The 22,560-nt window shown below is 39.0% G+C and overlaps 4 protein-coding genes across 5 annotated transcripts; all 4 read left to right on the top strand.

Moving 5' to 3' along the window:
- Positions 1-765: 765 nt before the first annotated feature.
- Positions 766-5,379, top strand: zfpl1 (zinc finger protein-like 1). 2 transcript variants are annotated; one of them, XM_063896208.1, is made up of 8 exons: positions 766-994; positions 2,378-2,485; positions 2,573-2,684; positions 2,855-3,048; positions 3,709-3,784; positions 3,897-4,088; positions 4,233-4,356; positions 4,473-5,379. In XM_063896208.1, the coding sequence occupies exons 2-8, from the start codon at positions 2,384-2,386 to the stop codon at positions 4,657-4,659; spliced, it is 987 nt and encodes a 328-aa protein (XP_063752278.1). In that variant the 5' UTR covers positions 766-994; positions 2,378-2,383; the 3' UTR covers positions 4,660-5,379. The 2 variants fall into 2 exon arrangements, with proteins under 2 accessions (XP_063752278.1, XP_063752279.1); XM_063896209.1 differs by having other exon boundaries at positions 831-1,372.
- Positions 5,380-9,152: 3,773 nt separating this feature from the next.
- LOC134872178 (uncharacterized protein DDB_G0271670-like) lies at positions 9,153-11,741 on the top strand. Its single transcript, XM_063895351.1, has 3 exons — positions 9,153-9,703; positions 10,459-11,546; positions 11,599-11,741. The coding sequence occupies exons 1-3, from the start codon at positions 9,564-9,566 to the stop codon at positions 11,739-11,741; spliced, it is 1,371 nt and encodes a 456-aa protein (XP_063751421.1). The 5' UTR covers positions 9,153-9,563.
- A 1,562-nt stretch (positions 11,742-13,303) lies between these two features.
- Positions 13,304-17,436, top strand: si:dkey-273o13.3 (uncharacterized). The gene is made up of 6 exons (XM_063895866.1): positions 13,304-13,510; positions 13,882-13,910; positions 14,563-14,724; positions 15,254-15,320; positions 15,501-15,605; positions 15,744-17,436. Exons 1-6 carry the CDS (start codon positions 13,427-13,429, stop codon positions 16,488-16,490), a joined length of 1,194 nt encoding a protein of 397 aa, XP_063751936.1. The 5' UTR covers positions 13,304-13,426; the 3' UTR covers positions 16,491-17,436.
- Positions 17,437-18,098: 662 nt separating this feature from the next.
- Positions 18,099-22,318, top strand: rom1a (retinal outer segment membrane protein 1a). Its single transcript, XM_063895593.1, has 5 exons — positions 18,099-18,188; positions 18,411-18,650; positions 19,864-20,294; positions 20,843-21,089; positions 21,409-22,318. The coding sequence occupies exons 2-5, from the start codon at positions 18,501-18,503 to the stop codon at positions 21,613-21,615; spliced, it is 1,035 nt and encodes a 344-aa protein (XP_063751663.1). The 5' UTR covers positions 18,099-18,188; positions 18,411-18,500; the 3' UTR covers positions 21,616-22,318.
- Positions 22,319-22,560: the final 242 nt, after the last annotated feature.

The raw sequence follows: 22,560 nt of genomic DNA, 5'->3' as shown, positions 1-22,560 counted from the left end.
ATTTGACATGATTATAATTTTACAGTCATTGAAGTTTGGATTTAAAGGACTGCTTCAAGAATAGTTTTATAACCGCATGTTAATATGTAAGTTTTATAGCAAATACAAGTGTTCAAACAGGTAATGACACTTTAACAAAAATGATTAAAATAAATAAATGCGCTTTATCATAAACTTTGATGGAATGATACATCTACTGTGCTGAAGAGATTGAGAAAAGCGTAGGCTACTATTCCTAAATTGAAGTAACACCAGTGACAACAATACGAGTGTGGTTTTTAATTAAGTGCAGAAAACATATATTTTCACTAAGCTGTCAATTTTGTGTTGTCATTAAGCCAATAAGTTATAAGGACATCATATAGTGCATATCTCTGTGAATACACAAAGTCAGAAGGCTTCAGGAAACTTGAGCACACAATTAATGAGGTCACATATGACATTCATTAATATAACTCAGTGTAAGTGTCTTTTAGAATGCTATGAAGCGCCTGTGCACATATAATTAAGCAGATCCCTTCCAGTACAGAAGTGGAGTGATATGCTTTTTCACACTGATTGAGGATATGCAGTTTACAAGAGAAGAAGAAATAAATAAAATGGCGGTGTTGAGATTATAATACTTGCCTACAATACATGTAGTTGAAACGTGGGTCATCGATCCAACAGAGTTTTATGGTTACGTAAAAAGCATACTCTGAAATAACTTAATTGAAAAATAACGGCATTTTATCTCATTTGTTTTTGTATCTAAACGAACACTCCGGCTCAGAAGGTGGCAGAGTGGACATGTTGGTTTGTAATGAAACACACGAAGAAGACGCAGAAGCGGAAGAGACGTGGCACATAAACAGAGAGAGGAAGCTAGCTGCAGTGAAGTTTACTGATGACAGCTTCTGGACCTGCCTTCCACGTCATTTCGACAAGGAAGCTTAAATGACAGTTTACAACATTAGCTAAAACGAACGGGGTTTCATTGAAGTCTGTGTGACAGGTAAAATGTCATTTATTCATTGTTTGCGTTGGAACTCCCTTCACTATAACTGCTAGCTAGCTTAATCAGCTTGCTAACGCTACCTCCATGTTACCTCACCTGATAACTTAGGTAGCAGCTAACTAATGTTAGCTCACATCAATGTAGGGACTGATCTTGTGTTTTCGTTTATAAATACGTGTTAATCTGTGTTGAAGAATGAAGGGATGCCAGAACGATTTTACCGAAATGTGAAGGATAACTTATTTGAAGTTAGCAAAAACCACACCATTAGATCAGTAGCCAGACAGTCAAGGAAGTACAAATCACGCCCACGGACAGTATGAGGAGCAGCTATTGCGGGGTGCCATCAATAACTGCCTAATAAGTCAATAATAGGTATGTTGACTTAATTGATTGGTCTTTAACGATGCATGATTTAAGTGTCAAAATGTGCTGCTTATAACCACATTATACTTTACCGGGTTACAAGCCTCGTTTGGGACTGGCCCAGCGAAATCTTGTGTTATTTGCTATGGAATACGTTTTTATTTTTCATTAGGTCTTCCTTAAAGAGCACTAACTCAAAATCATTATAAATTCATGGTTAATCGATCCCTTTCGTAACATTTTGGTATGGGTACAGTTGTAAAAAAACAACTATGCACTATGTCTGGTGATAAATAACATAAAGACATGTTTATCTTTGTTTTCATCTTGACACATATAACGATGAAATAAACATAGCTGGGTTATATCCATATATAATTGTAAATGACACTTCACATACTTTTTGAGTAACTAATTACTTATTGGGTATAAATGTGGGTCATTTGTAAAGCTATTTCAGTCACCAGCAACACAACAACAATTTAGTAACATGTAATTCATTTTTACCAGACCAGAACAACAATTCAATATGTAAACTGCATAAATACATGAAGATTCTATAGCGTATTTGATTATTTCACTATCTTCATGATACATATTTATAACGGATTTGGCAGTTATACACAGTGTACAACACTCTGGCTTCAAACTCTTGTCATGACTTTGTGTTAAGAATAGAAGGAAGGTCATAAGAACAATTATGTAAACAGCCATGTTTTTTTGGGGGAAAATGCTTACAGGGTAAAGGGAAGATATACAGTCCTTGCAATCTTTGCCTCTATTGTTTCATTTAAGTCTGTACAATTTGAATAATCAGGATAAGTGAATTTTTACCTTTTAGTGTCGCATGCTTTTTCTCAAGACAGATCTTTCTTACTTCTAACTGTTGTTATACTAAACACAAAGGTATTGAGTAATTTACAAAATGATGCGCACTAAGATTGTCTGTCTAAGGAATTGTAGTTGTATACAATCATAACAATCCTGCCCTTTTTTTGTTTGTCCACAACTCAGGTGACTATGGGTCTCTGCAAGTGTCCCAAGCGAAAGGTCACCAATTTATTCTGCTTCGAACATCGTGTAAATGTGTGCGAGCATTGCCTGGTCTCCAACCACAACAAGGTCAGTGAGTGGAAAAGTATCAGACGATTTATGTTTGTACAAAATGTGTAACATTTATAATATTCTGTATATCCCTTTGCCCTTCAGTGTATCGTGCAGTCATATTTGCAATGGCTTCAGGACAGCGATTACAATCCAAACTGTACTCTGTGTAGTACTCCACTGAATGCTCAAGACACTGTGAGGCTGGTCTGCTATGGTAAGATTATCAGGTTTCTGTCTATTATAATCTCATTGGAAAATACGTGATCAACTGTGTCAAAGAAATACACATTTTTCAATAGAATTAAAAACACTTGTTTCTAAAATAACAACTGTGAAGATTGGAGTTGTGTTGCTGTGATGTAAAACAGTTTTTCCCTCTCACAGATGTGTTTCACTGGTCCTGTCTCAATAACCTGGCTTCTCGACTGCCCCTCCACACGGCTCCAGCGGGATATCAGTGCCCCACCTGTCAGAGTCCACTGTTTCCCCCTACCAACCTTGCCAGCCCGATTGCTGATGTGCTGAAAGAACAGCTGTCATCTGTTAACTGGGCCAGAGCTGGTTTAGGGCTGCCGCTGGTAAAGGCCTTTTTATTGCTATGTTGCCATGTTTATATCTGTTGTTTAGTGATCTCACAACCTTTAACAACCACAAATGTAGTGACAAGAAAGTACACATTCAAAATAATTTGTATACTGGTTGTTTGTTGTACGTATGAAATATAAAAAAAAATGGGGGTGGCCCCAGTTAAGTTTAGACACATATGTGAAACTGTCCATATCGGTATTGGGTGGTTTGATAGTTATTATACAATTGCTCTCAGATTAATATATTCATTCAAAACCGTTGTTGTTGTTTTTGTTGTTGTTGTTGTTGTTGTGGTTGTATAGCCTTTCTAAGGCTAAGTTCAATTAAGTCTTCATTGTGATTTATTCATGCACACTAAGGATATTAAAAGGACATGAGATGTGAACAAATGTTTTTTATAACAGCATTATTAATCTGCTGATATTTACAATAAAATAGGTTGGATACTTTATAATGATTTACTGGTAGAAAGTAAGTAATTACATGTAAACACATACAGTAGTGTAGTACCGCAAAATAGCCCAAATGGAATGATCCTTTTTTCCATATTACATTTTTTTTCCGCCACTGCAATGATTCAACTGTGAGACAGCTCCCTGGGTGAAATGGTCAAAGAATCGTCTGAATAAAATGCTGTATTTGACCGACAGATTGAAGAGCCCATTGGGGTCCTTGAGGAGACCACAGCTCATGATGTCACTGATTATACTGACTGGTCACTTGATGGTGAGCCTTGATGCTAACTTGTTTTAACAACATGTGCCTGTTTATTGTTTTGTACAAGATTAATCTACAGTATTTGTTAAGTGTTTTAATCTGACTATCTTCCTTTCCACAGCACAAGAGCAAAGTAATATTTACCCCAGCAACTCTTACAACCCCAGCCTCAACCCACCACCAGAGTCTGTCTCATCTCCTGCACAGGAAGAAGTTGTAGTCCCTCGTAAAAATGGGGATCCAAATATCCAGGAGCAGTCTGTGGTCAACTTCTCTACTGCTACAACCCGTGACACAATTACATTACACACAGGTAAGGCAATGGCAAGCCCTCTTAACCTGTTATCGCCTACTGTTCTTAAAACAGCTTCTCTTAAAGGTATAGTATATTTTTAAGTCACCTTTTTGCACAAACCAAGCTGTTAACATACTATAATTATCTGTTGTTTATCTCCAGCATCATCACCAAGAAAGATCTACGACACGCGGGACATTGGTCACAGCTCCGTCACACAGATTGATTTTGACGATGACAAGTACCGGCGACGACCGACTTTAAGTTGGTTTGCTCAAATTCTCAAGTAAGTATCATGATCTGCTGTGGAACTGCAGATCTCTTTTCCTGCTTTGTCACAAAGAATAAGTCACTACAATGTAATTGCAATCCCTGATTTTCTGACATGGTTTATCCTTTCAGAAATCGCACAGGCGGAAAGCGGACATCTCTTTCCTGGAAACAGCGGGTGTTCATGCTCCTTGTGGTCGGAGTTCTGGGTTTCTTTACGTTGATCATCATCATGGCTAAACTGGGACGGGCCTCCGCCGGCTCCGACCCAAACCTAGATCCTCTTCTTAACCCCAACATCCGTGTGGGTAAAAACTGAGAAACAAGCATTGGTTCCTTTTTTTCCTCTGTGTAACAGAATATACAGTATGACTTTGTAGAGCAAAATGAAATGGGACTCTCAGTGTCATGGGCAGCCCAACAGAGGGAGCCGTTTACCCACCTTAAATGAGAATGAAGAAGAGATGGTGCACCTTTTTTGAGAATGGAGGCAATCTCTGCCTCCATTTACATCAGGCTGTGGGACCCGGCGGGAAGGGCCCGTTCCAAAAAAATCTCTGAAGGTGATCAAGGCGCGGTGCAAAGATGAGGGGGACCCGGTTATTGTTGCTTTTGAAAGCTTATGAAGAAGAAGAGGGGTAGCATTTATATTTACAATTCCAGCTAACATATGTCAGTGATCTCTGTTAGTTGGTTTTTTTAAGTTCTGTAGACACTAAATAAACACTTCTGATGTTGAAACAACATCTCTAGCTGGCAGAAAAGTCATGATGTAAATGATACGTTTAATAATGTCCCACGGTGACAAACAGATTCCACTTGCTGATTGGTTCTCAGTGGCTGTGTTTCTCCTTTAGAGAAGATGTGGCCCTCACAACTGGAATTAAATGCTCCAAACTATATTAATACATAACTTATTATGGGTGTCTACATCACTTCTGAAATTGAGTGCATTGTTTTTAGGTTTGCCACAAATATTGTATGTACATTTCCTGATGTTTTTGACTGTCAATAAAATGGGAAAAACTGCAGAATTTAAGTATTATGTTTTTATTAAAGTCCATTAATCATGTTCTTTATATACTGATGTGCAAAGGGCACAGTGCTACAGTGAAGGATTGTCAGTTGCGTTTTGCTTCACTGAGAATGTCAGAAAAATATGGGAATATTTATAAATAATTATAATTATTCATTACATTTGAGTGCTGTTGCTCAAACATAAATGTTATTCTATTGCCTAGTTCTAATAAAGCCGCTATAAGCATGATGCTGCTTATTATCACAGACTTTATCAAAGTAAAGAATATTCAATGGAGTAAATGCAGTGTCTGGGTCTCTGTATACTATACTGAAACTACTGCACTTTTGCATTGACAACATTACTTGTTTATTAATCGCTGATATAGTGGTTCACTACAGCAGGAACCTGCTTGTGTCTCTCTTCAAACATAAAAAAACATGTACATTGAAAGAGGTGCAGGTTGTATCCCAACTGGTAGCAGGTAAAGGGCTTCACTCAGTCGCAGCAGGCTCAGACCACCTCTGAATAACTTGCATGCACCACACAATGGGAGTAGTTACATAATGAAACATTTTTATCAAGTTCTTGTTTGATTTGTGATCCTAATCTGCAGATCAAACTCCATCTTTATTTGATAACTTTTCAACATTGTCCAAAGATGCAGTGGTGGAATGCAAATAGGGAAATCAGATAGGGAAAAGTGTTTTTGATCTTCAGCCTTGTTTGAAACCGATTTTCTGCATCATGTAATTGCCTTATACCAGATGTGAAAAGTTCTTGCATACAGTACTGTATATCTCTTGTTTAGTTATTTTTCTGAGAGGAAATTGGATATTATACTATTTTAAAAAGCAGACCGACCTGTCCCTTAGTAAAAACCTAAAAAACTGTAGGTTTGAAATGACAGAAACTTCTCTACAACTTTGTTGAACATCATTCCCTGTGGGTGAGTCCAGCTCAGGAGCCTTATTTCCTGTGGGAGACCAGGGGGAACTAGCTCTGCTGCTTGAGCTTAGCTTTGAATCATGTATTATACTTACTGTATATCTATGACATTGTTCACATTTAGTCAATTTGAGCCTACAATGACTATACTGCATTTGCTTCCATAAAATAATAATGACATTTTAGTAAATATTCATAGAATCATTCATCTTATATTGTCATTCTATTACTAATATATGATCCTATTGCATACTACTTAAAATGCATCAGTAACCCCTCTAGTAAAACAATGTTTATGTTTTTTGTGTTTGTTGTTGTTGTTAATAATCAGTTTAAACTGTACCCCATTGCCCATTTCCTTTTTTCTTATGTTGAAAATTAAAAAGCATCATTCATTCACCTAAAAGTTGTTGAAATTGCTTGAGAAAGATCAGCAAATACTTCCATTTGACACTGGAAGATTGTTTCAGTACTGAAAGAACTGCATTCACTATAAGTGATGTTGTCACATGCTGTCCTTGTGAATCCTCGTAACAACCCCCTTTCAAGTGTAGACATCTGTGTTCTAAATATTCACCAATACATCCTGTCTTTACGTGTGAATGTTAGTTTCCTCTTCCGACTTTCCATTGCGTTTGCCAAACAGTCACACAGTGTGTGTCACCCATTGATTGGTGGGCGCTCTGAGCCATATTACATTGATGCAGGGAAACCTGCCGGCGGCAATGAATAGACGTGATGCGAGAATAAAAAAAAATATGACGGATATGTCTCTTCTATGCACAACAAAGATTTGTTTTGTACTGCCTAATATATTTCTTGATATAGCACAGTGGTTTGAATCACAAGTGGTTGAATATATTGGCACAATGCGTAGTGATATGTAATAGCCTTGGTCACACTATTGGAGTTCGATGTCTTTCTCAATAACTCTGAGTTATTAGGTTGCCCATTGCACTGACATAATAGGAACATCCTGATCAATACCTTGACACCGTAGATAAAATGAATACTGTAAGCAGCACAGTCATTCTTTTCAACTGCCCTGTTCACATTATGACACTGATAGTTTGAAAAATGGTCTTCCTGATGACATTCTGAGTGTTATTCTTTTTGTTTTCCAGCAAAGTGCCTGGTTTTAAGCGTGACCTTCAGCCAGGAATATTTTCTTAAACGCAAAGCAAGCCAAGCACTAACATTTTCTGACTTTAAAGAGAGAATTTTTTTATATTCTAAAAAGTTATACGAGGAGATTTGCATGACACCTGGCACCCACCCACGAACATGCCTCAAGTTATACAGAAGCGTTTCTGCTTCTTTAGAAGAGCACTGAAAAGATCCCTGTAGAAGTCGCGTTATACAACACTAGCTAGTGTCTTTTTATGTGTTGGTACATTGACTCTAGACCTTTAAGATATTCATAAATGTGGCGGTGGTGGCAAAGTCCATAGGGGCTTGGCCTGGGAACTGGAAGGTCACCAGTTCAAGTCCCCGAAAGACCAAGTGCCACCGTGGTGTCCCTGAGCAAGACACTGGTTACCTACACTGCTCCCCGGGTGCCGTACATAATGGCAGCCCACTGCTCCTAACACTAGGATGGGTCAAATGCAGAGACCGCATTTCGTTGTCCTAGTACTTGAACTCTGTGCAATGACAATAAAGTTGAATCTTGAATCTTAATCTTAAATCATATTATGTGCTGAGGGCATTTCCAAATAAAAACATCACGCAGATTTGGTGAGATCTCTGGAAAGCAAAACTGTGAACATAATGGTGCGTCACTGTTCGTGAGACTAACACAATCCTAAATTATTACTTTGAGAAAAGTAATATAAGAAAACGGATATGGGTTGTTATTTCGAGTTATGATCAACAGCAATGCAAATACAGGAAGCTTTGCAGGGAGAACGGGGTTAGTTGGCACACTTGTCTCTCTGCAATATTTGTCTGGCATGATGTTTGTTAGTTATTTTTTGTCTAACCAGGAAAAATGTAACTAAAGCAACAAACTTAAACAGGTTGAACATTTTATTCAATCAAGTACCGGAAATATAAACAAGTGATATTTTCAAGCAATTTTCCAGTAAGAAAGTCTAATGTTTTTAGCCTTTTTGACCATTTTACAAAGATAATAATTATCAATACGATATAAATGTTGGTTTTAATTCTTCAAAACAGTTTTGAATATCTCAAAATGTCACCTCAAAATTATACATAAACAGTTTCCTTTGTGGCCAAATGTGCCAACAAATCCCCAAATCAGTGTTCAAACAAGCCCAGCTGCCACTTGATCCAACTCTGTGATGAAATGATGTGAGCTATTCCTTTGTTTATCAACTAAAAGTAAGACATTTCCAACATCTTTAACATACACCATTATTATGTGTTTATTCCACAGACAACTTCCTTACTTCTCATTCCATTTTTGTTTCGTGACCTTCAAACCATGTGTGTCAGCCAGCCATGGTCTCCATAGTCTTTATGTTTGATCTGTTTTTTGGTTTTGAAGCATGTATAGTAAATGATGTTACTCATTCGTGCAGGTAACTTTAACATACTTGCATAAGCCATCGTGTAAAGAACATTATAGAGTGGAGTTACGTGCAAGAAGGGTCCCCTCTGTCATTGGATGGCACAGGAGTATATATTGATGTGTGTGGGTGTCATTCGTTCCTCCCAGTTCAATCAGACAGTGCATGATGAGAGGGAGTTATTGTGTTTCACTGAACACCATTGTCTCATTCCTGTGGCTTCTTTGATGACGTAAGTACAGATGTTGGCTTCATGATAGATGTACATAGTGTCTCTGAATTTAATTCACTATAGCTGCTGGACTAGAAGGAACTTGCATTAGTAACTTAGTAGTTGGTTTTGGAGTTCAATGTTATTTCTTGTCCTTTTAAAAGACTGCATTTTGCACATACGTACTGCATGGGATTACTTTTTTAAATTTGCCTTTTTATTGTATGTAGCATTGCATTAAGTATTTTATAAAATAACGTATAACTTTCAAATAGTGATTTTTGAGTACAAAATACAAAAATATGTATTAAATTACTTCAATGAACTGTTTCTGTGGATAGATAGACAATAAGGTCACAGGCAACTAAACTATATGACATTTCCCCAGGGATCAATATCGTGCCAGTTTCTAAAGGACCACGCTCAGCACACGCAGCACCAGTTGATGGAAAAATATTTCAGACCTTTACATCTTCATTAAAGACACCGGTGGAGTTAAAGGGCACAAATCTGAAATGGGCGACCATCAACAAAAAGACCACAGGCACGGAAAGACCGCTTCCTCCAAATCTAAACAAATGAAGGCCCATCACCAACATCAAGGCCATCGTCATCACCAAAAGCTCCTTCAGTCGGATGACAATGAAAGCCCTGAGTAAGTCTGTTTTTTTTATTATATATTGCCTTTCCTTGTGTATAAATGATGGGATTAATATTAGAATAGACGATGATGTTTAAATATTTTCCTTGTATTTTGTTTGCTTTGTGTCAATACTGCATTATGAGAGCATCCATAGTGAATTAAAATCCACTCATAATTCTTTACTCATGATCAAATAATGCTTCCTGATGCACTTCATCAACCAAACACTGTAATTTGAATGTCTAATTGATTCACTTTTGTAGTACAAAACTACACACACCTCAATAATGAACTTTAAGCGCAATATTAATTTTAATGTGTGAGGTAAGTAAATGAAGATCACACTGCTGCATCCATAATAATGCAAACTACCTCATAACTTTTTATTATTGGTGGTAAGTAAGGTGTAATTTATTTGCACGCATTAAAAATAATCTAGGCTGCATCATAGGGATTATTAGGTGTGAAAAGGCATTGCACTTTACTGACCATCAGCAATATAATGTTATGAGGAAGCATGCACAATTAAAGATGCATACAGTACGTTTTTACTTCCTATTAGAGTTGATTGTTGAAGTGTGTGAGTATTAGTAGTCATAATGTAATATAAACCCTATCTGTCCAGTTTATAACTAGTCTAAAGACCATTATGTAGTTCATTCAATAAGTCACATCAATGATGTTTAATGACTATTGACATATCCTCGCTTTGGTATCCCTGCGATTCTTTATAACATGTGTTTACATAATGTTTCTTTTTGAAATAGCACCCAATCAACAGCAGAGGACAGCATTTTCACTGATCATCCGCCCGACCATCAGCGTGCTGAGGACAAGACTCATCACCATCACAAGCACAACCATCGTCATGCTTCTCTTTCAGAATCGTCCTTGAGTTCCTCCTCTGGTTCCTCCTCATCTTCATCCTCTTCTTCATCTTCTTCACCTTCATCATCATCATCATCAACATCTACACCGTCTTCTTCTTCTTCCTCCTCCTCTTCCTTTTCTTCCTCCTCTTCAAAATCATCCTCTTCCACTAGCCTTTCCTCTGACACCAGCAGTAAGTGTTCAGATAGACATCAAATTCAGAAGCATTCACAGTCTTGCACTGACATTTCCAAGAAGTGTTTTGAAGGAGACGACACAGCCCCTCTGATAAATAAAAGAGGTAATCAAAACAGGCTCTCTGCCAAACAAAGAAAGGAGAAAGACAAGTCCTCTCAGAGTGGCTCCACCCAGGGCACCCTAAAGAAGAAACAGAGGGCTACAAAAGGCTTAGGAAAAGATGGGAGTTTGCGCAAAGCAAAATCAATGGAGGCTCTCAGTAGACCCAAAAAGAGAGACTTGCATGGAAAAGAAGATGGAACTGAACATGATAGGCACAAAGGTGAAGCTACGACGAATGTAATGAAGGAAAAAAAGGATTTCTCTGCCTTTCTGAATGAGATCACTCGACAGGTGCTCAGCCCGATGAGACTCACCACTCTTGGGGTAACAGATGCCAAAAAACCAGGACATGTCTCTGTTAGATCAAGTAGGGCAGCTAACACTGAGACAAATAGACAGCCAAGGAGTCGGATTGTCAGTAGAGGCTCAGTTACCTCCAGCAGGTTCTCCCGTAGCAGCAAGCACTCCGCTCGTCTTTCTCACTCTCAAGACCATAGACGTCACCGCTCTACAGACTCACCCCTTAACTTGAGTCGCTGCCAATCACCATCTAATGAACACTACCATCACCGTCACCATGGAGACCATCACAGTTCTTGTCATCATCATCACCACCATGCTAACCGCAACACCCAACGTTATGACCATCATCACAAAACTCCCCAGAAAACAAGGCACCACCATGGTGACCATGATCACTCATCCCGTCACCATCACTATGGTGACCATCATCACAGGGACCACTACAGCCCAAACCAACACCATGGAAAGCATCACAGTGCGACTCTTCAACATCACCGAGGCAAACATCGTAGCCCTTCTAGTCATCATCACCATGGCCACCAGCATGACCATGCTCATCACCATCACCACAGTTTAAGTCACAATCACCATACCAAACACCCCAACATTAAAGGTCACCATGGAAATCACCACAGTAAATTTCATTGGCACCCCGAAAGAGACGACCGCAGCAAAATGAATCAGCATCACCATGGAGACCATTACAGTGAACCGCATCCAGATCACCATGGGGACCAGCACAGTGATTCAAATCCCGATCACCATGGAGACCACCACCGTGAAGCAAACCAACTTCCCCATAGAAACCATCACATTGAATCACATCAGCATCACCATGGAGACCACAAGAGTTCTGGCCATCTGCATCACCATGGAGACCACCACAGTGAATCCCACCACCATGAAGATAACCACAGTGAATCCCATCCGCGTGACCATGGAGACCATCACAGCACAACTCTTCCGCGTCACCATGGAGACCATCAAAATAAAACTCTTCCGCGTAACCATGGAGACCACCACAGTGAATCAAATCACCATGGAGATCAACACAGTGAATCACATCACCATGGAGATCACCACAGTGAATCACATCAGCATCACCATGGAGACCAACATAGTTCAGGCTCTCTGCATCGCCATGGAGACCATCACAATGAATCGCATCACCATGGAGACCAACATAGTTCAGGCTCTCTGCATCGCCAGCACAGTGCATCCCATCACCAGGGAGACGTCAGTTCAAGCGATGTACATCACCATGGAGACCATCACAATGAATCGCATCACCATGGAGACCACCACAGTTCAGGCCATCCACATCACCATGGAGACCATCACAATGAATCGCATCACCATGGAGACCACCACAGTTCAGGCCATCCACATCACCATGGAGACCATCACAATGAATCGCATCACCATGGAGACCACCACAGTTCAGGCCATCCACATCACCGTGGAGACCATCACAATGAATCGTATCACCATGGAGACCACCACAGTTCAGGCCATCTACATCACCATGGAGACCATCACAATGAATCCCATCCACATCACCATGGAGACCATCACAATGAATCCCATCCACATCACCATGGAGACCAGCACAATGAATCCCATCCACATCACCATGGAGACCAGCACAATAAATCCCATCCACATCACCATGGAGACCATCACAATGAATCCCATCCACATCACCATGGAGACCACCACAATGAATCCCATCCACATCACCATGGAGACCATCACAATGAATCCCATCCACATCACCATGGAGACCAGCACAATGAATCCCATCCACATCACCATGGAGACCATCACAATGAATCCCATCCACATCACCATGGAGACCACCACAATGAATCCCATCCACATCACCATGGAGACCATCACAATGAATCCCATTCACATCACCATGGAGACCACCACAATGAATCCCATCCACATCACCATGGAGACCATCACAATGAATCCCATCCACATCACCATGGAGACCATCACAGTGAATCGCATCAGCATCACCATGGAGACCACCACAGTACAGGACATCACCATCAAGATCACCACAATGAATCGCATCCACATCACCATGGAGATGACCATAGCGCAAGGCATAACCAAGGACATCACACTGAACCACATCTCAACCATCCCCACTCCAAAACTAAAGTTGTTGAGCATGAGGACCTTAATGATCCTGATGATCACAACGCTCATTTAAAGTGGCATACTGCTGGCAGCCCAACTCTCTCCAGCATGGCGGATTTACCCAGGTGTACTAGCAGCCCCTCGAGTCATGACGAGGAACAGACAAGCTGCACTGGCTCATCGTTACAAAAAGTATGGCCTTCTCTTGGGTTAAGCATATACTCATTCATTAAATCCCGTATAACTGTATTTCCATAAACTCATTATTGGTAATCAATAGTTCCTTGTGTTACACATGCTGGATAAAATTCTTATGTAATAATGTTCCACTCATTTGCTTGCTTATTGATTTGGGAACCAGTGTGCATGTCACCATGAACTCTAAATTACAGTTAGATTACAGAACAGTAGATTGGTCATCAAACTAATGGTAATCATAATTGACATTCCAAAGTGATTTGGAGTTTCTTTTATTTTCCAAATTTTTGTTCAATTTATTCTTTTGTCATGATCAATATTATTTCTGATGTAGCGTTTAAAGTATTTTTTTCTCTTTCACGCAGGAAAAGATACATGGACTGGGTAAAATCATGTAAGTGTGATATAGTTATTTTGAGATTGTGAATGGTAATATTCCAAATAACAACCATGAACATGATAGGGTCCATAGACCTGTTGGATGCTCACTCAAATTGTTTTGGATGTATAAAATTAGAGTGTGAGTGATGACGAAATAGATTCAAGAGTACATATTATGCTCATTTTTAGGTTTATATTTCTATTTTGTGCCTTTTTCTGACATTTTTCTATGCTTTAAGTTCCAAAAAGTTTTTATTTTTCTCATCCTGCCTGTTCTGCAGCACATCTGTTCACGCTCTTTCTGAAACCAAAGCGCAGTCTGCTCTGATCGGTTAGCTGACTTGGCTCTTTTGTAATTGGTCAACCACTTAGAGATGTCCCACCCCCCCAATCAGATGCAATATGTTGGAGCCCTCGCCAATAGTAGCACAAGTGTTACGATTATGATTCCATTATGTCGTGGAAGTCGACAAAGTAGGCGTTTCAGGCAGGGGGGTGTGTGGGAGAGAAACTCCCTCTGTAGAAAACTTGGACAAAACCCCAAAAGCTTAAAGGGCCCCTTTTAAAATTATTAAAACTTTTTGGGAAATTATTAAATTTATCCATCAAATGCTGATTCACATTTTCTTCACTTCTCTTTCTCTTTTGTGAAAATGTCCTGATAGGATCCTACAGGAGCAGAATGAAGGTCTGCATCAGACTTTGATGAAGACCGCAGTGAGGATGGAGTCTTTAGGAGAGGAATTCATGAGCAGCCAGAAGCTTTTGGAGGCAGAACTTCAGAGGACTCGTATGGAGCTAGGCACCATTACAGAGAAGTTTGGGAGGTAATGAATGTGCAGAAAACAAATGTTGTTCTTCTGAGTTTAATCCCTTTGCTCCCCACATATCATAAGTCATATGTACTATACATCAATCATCTTGGTCTTTTTCCTTAAGGGAAATACAAAAATAACCCTTTGATTATTTTTTCCACACTATGTTATTTCTATGGTGCCAAACATTTAAAACTTCTTAATTAGCAAACGGTCAGTGTATACTCTTTTATAGATGGTTTGGGGTTCCATAAATCATATTTAATAAGCTTAATCAATTAACCATGAGGTTGGGCACATGCAACTCCCTTTAAAAGCATGTAGTTGTAATGTATTTGTTCATACAATGGAAATATAAGCAATTTCAGATATCTGAAAGAGTTAATATTCAAATAAATGTGAATAAGACTCACATCAGCCAACCATCATCTGTTTTCCTTAAAAGAATAGATGATGCACAGTTATTACTTAACCCTAGCATGTGTGTATACTGCAATCTATTGTTGAGTAACTTTTTCTCTCTTTCTTTACATTATTTCAGACTGCATGAAAAATGCTCATCAACACAACAGACTAATAGTGTTCGAGAGAATAAGCTTCAGTCAGTGGTAAGATTGGAAGACTTTCTAAGTTTCTTGTGCATGAGCTTAAGTAATTAGAAACATCAACATGATTGTAGAAACATGTGAAAGTTATTACAATTATTGGGAGGGGATATTGTGACGTACATTGCCCCCTTACTAAAGGTTGACCTGTGACAACCGTGCATCCTCTGCTCTCTGTGTCAGGCTCAGGGTATGGAAGGAGAACGTGAGCGGTTGAACCGGCGTATTTCTGCACTGACGGAGCACCTTGCTGATGCGAAATTTTCCAACAGTGTGGAAAACTTGAATGTAAGATCTTTACCTCAGTAAATACACATAATGAAAGATATATGTTACCTCTGCATTATTTAATCAATAAAAATCTATTTGCAATCTCTACTTACTGAAGATAACATCTGTGCTACACCACCCTGAACTCTAATTCAGTTAGGTGATGCCATGAATCAGGTGGTTCTTCCCATCACCCCACCTCCAGCTGAGTTCATGGACAGCCACGAGTACGACAACACCAATCCTGGAGGGCAGGACCAATGTCTGGGGCCAGTTCCAGAGGAGGAAGAATCCGACTGGTCAGAGATAGGAGATGATACCCCACGATTTGTACTGACAGGATCCAACAGAGGTCAGGTATGGAGACACCACGATGCAGATTTGGACAAAGACAGCGAGTCAGGTGGTGAGGAAATTCTCAGACGTCACTCTGCGCGCCAAATGCAGATACCTCATCTCCAGTTCACCATCCACAATGAGAATCTGTCTGAAGCTTTGACAGGTGAAGGCACGTATAGGATCACCACCAGTCCAAACGTTGGCTCCGCCATGCTGATACGGTCCGCTAGCCTTGAGGAAATCCCTCTGGCACGTCATCATATGCAGAAGGAGCTAAGGGGAACGGAGGCCATGATGGACCTCCACCACCAAGGGGGCGAGGCCGCCGAGGATTTAGATAATGAGATCATTCATCACTGGAGAACCAGCAGCGAAAGGGACGTGGCCATTGTGAGGCCGTCAGAGGCAGATCTAGCCGGCCTGCAGTCAGCAGAGCGGATGCTCAACCACTTTATAGGTGGAACACAGGCCGGTGTAGAGCAGGGGCAGGGCAGGGCTGAGGTGCACGCCTGGACAGGAGGGGTTTCAAATGACGGGATAAAAGCAGAACGAACAAAGCTGTGACAGAAACATGAGGGCCCTGCTCACTGTGTCTGAAACCTTATACTCCTTTTAGCTTTATTTATTAGTAGTGTTCAATAAGCTCTTTCTTTCACAGGATCAGTGCTTCTGCCCCACTAATTAACATGTGTTTTGATTCAACTTTACCTTTTAATTAAAACAAATATTTAGTAGTTTTCTAAAGAGCTCCACCCACAGCTTGAGGACTTCCTTAAAGAGACAGGTGCTAAAGATGAGTGGTAAGAGGCCAGAGGGTGAATGGAGGTATATTCAGACATGCAGTGTTAAAGAAATAACATGTCATTTGAACACTAAAGCATGATCAAATGTTTCAGTAAATATGCAAAATACAAGTTATAACCCACTATGTCCCCTTTAACACTTTTGGGCTTCCTCATTTGATTCTCAAAAGGGATTAAGACTAAGATAGACAATTATAACAGTGTATAAATTCAACCCCTATTCTTGAAAAAAAATAATCCCTTTAGATTTTGTCCTTTAATGGAAAATTATAGATTTGTATTTTTTTTTTGTATAATCATCAATATAACCATGTCCTTTCCTGTTCGTTCATGTCTTTAATCTGTTTGCTTTTTTGCATGTAACATTATGTAATCATAAAATATATTTTTTGTAGTTAGCCTCAATGATGTATTGTTGAATGCTATATAAAGTTGTATGCTTCACGTATTCTAAAAGAAAAGAAATCCAGTGCTCTCTTATTAATCAATTTCTTGTTGTCTTAGCGTGTATAACAAAATGTAAACTTATAAATATAATATTGCTTTAAATATGTGTACATGCAAAACTTATTTCCTCAGGTTACACTCATTAACCTTTTAAAATAAATTCTTGCAAATAAACACATTTCACAAGCTTATGTAAATCATCCATGTACCATGCTCAATGTAACATTTAATAAACCAAATGAAGAAATAATTAAACATAATTTCAGCTGTTTGTTTTATTTTGAATCAACTCTCTTTGGAAAGTTTGTCTTGATAAATGCATAGAATGATAGAAGATGGACAATAAAGTGATGCTGTATTTTGTTGGCCAACTTGTTCGGAACCGCGTTTTTTTTTTAAAATCACATAGAATTCTGCTTTTGGTTTGCAAAAAACGGGCATTGTACCAGGATCAGTTTCAGTGTGTTGAAAAGAGCTCCCTTGTGCTGTCTCGATTCTGCTCGAAACTTGCCTTAATTTAGCAAAGAGTAATTTACATTTCATCATTGTTAAACATTTTTGCTGACCATTGACATTTTTTAAAACTTTTAACTCTTAAAGATTCACTAAAAACTATGGGTAACAAATAACATTTTAAAATAAAATATGAATATATCGCATAACATATTGCATTTTTGTATAATATCAAATCAATTCCAGTTCCATTTAAAATTGGGTCATGATGCTAAGTGTTACACAGGTAATATATACTGCATATAAATATCCATCTTCCTGTCTGGTTGGATTTGTTTTGTCACCCATGTCCCTCTGGTGAGTGATGGATGCTGAGCAGACAATGGCCTGGATTCAGAGACCAGTTTAATTGGATAGGTAGGTATTAGTGGTAAGAAGCTCCCTGCATCAAGGTATGCCAAATCCAGTGTGCCAAACCCACTGTGTGGCATGCTGGATGGTACACTGCAGTCAGTGGAGATAACTGGACTTTTTCAGCTATTTTTGGGCACACAAAAAAGGTGAATTGTCATGCTCTCACATATGTTTAGGAGATGCACCACTTCTGTAGCTGTAAAACTTTACTCTACCAGGTTTTATCATTTTTTTTGGGGGGGGGGAATCTCTCAGAAAACAATTTTCCTGTGGCTGTGTGTTTATTGAGTTTAATTTTGTGCATTTAGTGTTGAACTTCGCTTTTTCAGCCTCAGCGTCCTGCCTCTGACCTCTCCTTCTTCCTCGCAGACAAAGCAACGCAGCATCGGCACTCGCTGCCTGGTCCCTTCTCCTTCCCCTATTCCCCCGGTAATACCCGGATTCCCAAGCTGCAACCATGGTGGTGATGAAGATGAAGTTCACCTTTCAGAAAAGGGTGAAGCTAGCTCAGGGACTGTGGCTCCTCTCCTGGTGTGCCACACTGGCCGGGGCTTTCACCTTCAGCCTGGGCTGCATCCTCAAGACGGAGCTCCGCAGGAGGGAAGAGGTATTCAAGATTTAACTTTAAAGCCTATGATTCTAAAGTTTTTGTAGATTTTTTTTAAACAAGTGACTTATCAACCAAATACAATAATCAGTAGAGCAATGACTTATGGTTAAATAAGTGAGTGACGTGTTGATGTTTCAGCACAAGTAGTCAGCCTGTGTTTTTTCTTTGGAGAAAATCGAAACGCCCAAGTTGTTTTTTGTCTGATTACTTTCTTGACAATTTATTTAGCTAACCTCTAAGTTATTCAGTACATATTGAGGAAAAGGAGATTTGTGATTACACTGTAATTTGCAGATTTTCATGAATAACCTCAAGATACCCTGTGTGCCTGCCGTCCCTTAAAACTGTGACAATTTAAAAACATGATATTTTGAAATGAATGTCTTAAACAGATAAATTAAATATAACATACTGTCAAAGAAATGTCCTTGATGGAGACTAACAAGTGATAAAACACCTGTGACCTACTTTGGATTCTGACTCATAATTTAATAAACCAGGCTTTGTCACTCTCAGTCACCCTAATCCCTTCTCCTGAATGCTGTCATCACATAATATGTATTAAACCTACATAGTTTTGTTTTGCTTATTGCTACTATTAATTATCTGCACCCTCAAAAACATAATCTTTGCACAACTATGCATTCACAACGTTCACTACGTTATTTGCATTTTTTTTAGATATTGTCCCAAAATAATTATTTCAAATTGTAAGGATTTTGCGACAAGAAAAACAATATGTTATCTTCTTTGATTGATGTAATGAATGTAAATGTAAATGAAAGAATCCATGAAGCTTATATAATCATTCTCATATCAAAATGTATATTGCATTGTAGTTTACACTTAATTGTATCTTATCATCTGCACTGAAGTTAGCATATTTAGTAAGAATGAGGATAAGAAAAGTCTGAAAATGTTATACGTTACCTGTAACATATAGCTTTAGTTGTAAAGACAAAGCTGTCTAAAGTCTGGTAGAATCTTATTGTTTTGTAGTTGGTTGAAAATGTATGTATTTTAGGTGAAATTTGGGGAATTTAAGGCAAATAGCACCCTTTATTTCTGTCAGGTTCTATAGTTTAAAGTAACAGCGTGTTTCTAAAGGTCTGTTTAAAGATTGTGTTTCATTTTAATAAGGCTGATGTTTTTTTCCTTTCAGCAAACAAATGCAATTTTTTTATGTATTTATTGTCTGACTTATTTACAGGTTATGGATAACTCAAACGTACATGTTGTGCCCAACACTCTCATGATTGTTGGCCTGGCCTCTTTGGGTATCAACTTCTTTGCTTCAAAGATCTGTCAGGATGTTCTGGACGCCGGGAGATTTTCTCGCTGGAAGAACATGCTAAAGCCGTATTTTGCCATCTCTTGCTTCTTCACTGTCCTCATGCTGCTGGCTGTCATCATGAGCTTTGCAATGAAGGGCAGTCTGGAGTCATCTCTGAAGATCGGCCTGAGGAACGGCATCCGCTTCTACAAGGACACAGACACCCCGGGCCGCTGCTTCCAGAAACAGAACATCGATCGCCTGCAGATGGAATTCCAGTGTTGTGGAAACAATGACTTCAGGGACTGGTTTGAGGTCCAGTGGATCAGCAACCGCTACCTTGATTTCAGCTGCAAGGAAGTAAAAGAGTAAGTTTAGCACAATATTATAGAGTGCTGCACAGTTGTCTTTGACTTTGTAGGCCAACCCGAAGTTAGCATTACACTTTTTTCTTTGGGATTTTGAATTATTGAAGAAAATAAGCTATGAGGCAGACACATGTTTATGAGATTGGAACATTTTGTTCTGCAAGATAATCTTCTCAAATGAAATGTCTTTCATTGTGTACATGTCAAAAGAAACAAGTGTTAGCGTATAAACATACAACACAATTGCATGAATTCAACATCAATACCCCTTAGTAGATGAGGGTCCCTGTGTGTCCAAATTAAATGTGAAAGTCACTTAAACTTGTGTTGAGCACAGACATTATGTCAGGCATCCAACCAAGAAAAAAAACACAAGCTATGAAAAAAACCCAATTTCTTCTAGACAAAGGAACCAGAAATGCAAAAAATGTGCAATGCAATGCTGTTCAGAACTATATAGAGTTCAATTTAATGGGTCTCCCATCTGAGGACGCATATATATAAAAAAAAAACATATGTACGCTGAAAAACAACTTTTTTTCCCTTAGTCGCATCAAGAGCAACGTCGATGGTCGTTATTTGGTGGATGGAGTCCCATTCAGTTGCTGTAACCCCAGCTCTCCGAGGCCATGCATCCAATATCAGCTCACAAACAACTCAGCTCACTATAACTATGAATACCAAACGGAGGAACTCAACCTGTACCTCCGAGGCTGCAGAGAGGCCCTGGCCAGCTACTTCATGGGCTTGATGAACACCATTGGGGCTGGAGTACTGTCAGTCTTCCTCTTACAGGTATACGATACAAGAATTAAAGTGATGTTCACAGGGATTTCAGCAAAGTTGGTGGTGGTGGAGGAATAATACCAAGTCCTATCCATTGGTACGCAACCAAGTTGTTTTAAAACCAGTATTGAACATTGTTTAATGTTTTTAATGAGAATCTTGTTTGATAGTGAACCTCAATTCATTGCTCACACAATTATTTGGGTCTGATGTGTACATCTATGTATATTTATCAATTGCCACTGCAATTTGGGTCCTTGATGATGCTCACCAATGGAATCTCCTTTACAACCCTCTCCCCCCATTTCTTCACCTTCCTCTCTCCCAGGGCTCTGTGCTGATGAGCTTGCGATTCCTGCAGACTGCCATGGAGGCAGTGGAAGGGAATGAAAACACAGAGATTGAGACAGAAGGGTACTTGCTGGAGAAATCAGTGAAAGACACTGTGATGGAATTTGTCGATCCTGTGATGAAGTTCTTCCTTTTTAAGAACCAGGTGGATGAGGACTCTTCTGAAGCCCCAGCTGCCCCCTAAACCACACAGAAAACACACATGTGAATATTTTATACACCGAGAGCGCAACCAATGAATGATAATGTATGACTTCAATATAAAGACAATACTTATTTAACATTCATATGAATTGAACATATAAAGAGAAAACAATTGTTTTTGTAGCCATCAAATGGTAAAATACATATTTACTATACATTCTTTATAACAACATACTGTGTAACATCAGAAAAGATACCCACCCTAAAAACTTTTTTTCAAGTTGCATATCTCTACCTGCCTTTCTTCTCCCTGTTAGTGAAAGCAATAGGATTATGAGGATTGACATAATCATTGTCAGTAATGCATTTAAAGCCATTAAGTGTGTCCCCTGTTAGGAAACCTTGCTAAAGCCTTTGATCCCATTTGTTAATACTCAACGTGCTGCCCTTGCAGTTGGACTCCTTCGTCAGGTGAATGTATGGACAGTTAACTGTGCCACTGCTTTGTTTGCTTATGAAAATTTGAGAACAGGAAAAATTATAATTTTGAGATCTGACTTTTCAAATTTGGACGAGAAGTCTGTGTTCCACACCCATGTCCCTGGGCAGGTCATTTCATTTAAAAGATAAATATACTACACTTTCTTTATTACCAGAATCAAAACTATTGGTTGATCGCTGGAATCTATTTGTAATATTAACCCATGTAAATAGCTTAAATAAAGATTAATTTAAAAACATGACCAGGTCTTGAATGATTTTCTGGAGCCATGCATACCTCTTAGTCTTCTACTCAAAGTAGGTAGTAAATCATATTTAAGTGTAATATCACCATAACATTCGTAAGACCTCCCATGTATTATATGTTTCTGTCCACCTATGGGAGGCTACAACGACACAAAACCCCCTGGTTACTAGCATTATAATGAAAGGTATGCATGACTTATGGACTGAGGTATATTAAAGACAAGTATTAATGTTATAA

The sequence above is a fragment of the Eleginops maclovinus genome, chromosome 11, assembly GCF_036324505.1.
Source record: "Eleginops maclovinus isolate JMC-PN-2008 ecotype Puerto Natales chromosome 11, JC_Emac_rtc_rv5, whole genome shotgun sequence".
Taxonomy (NCBI): Eukaryota; Metazoa; Chordata; class Actinopteri; order Perciformes; family Eleginopidae; genus Eleginops; species Eleginops maclovinus.
Note: the sequence above shows the minus strand (reverse complement) of the source record. Positions and strands in the feature narration are given on the sequence as shown.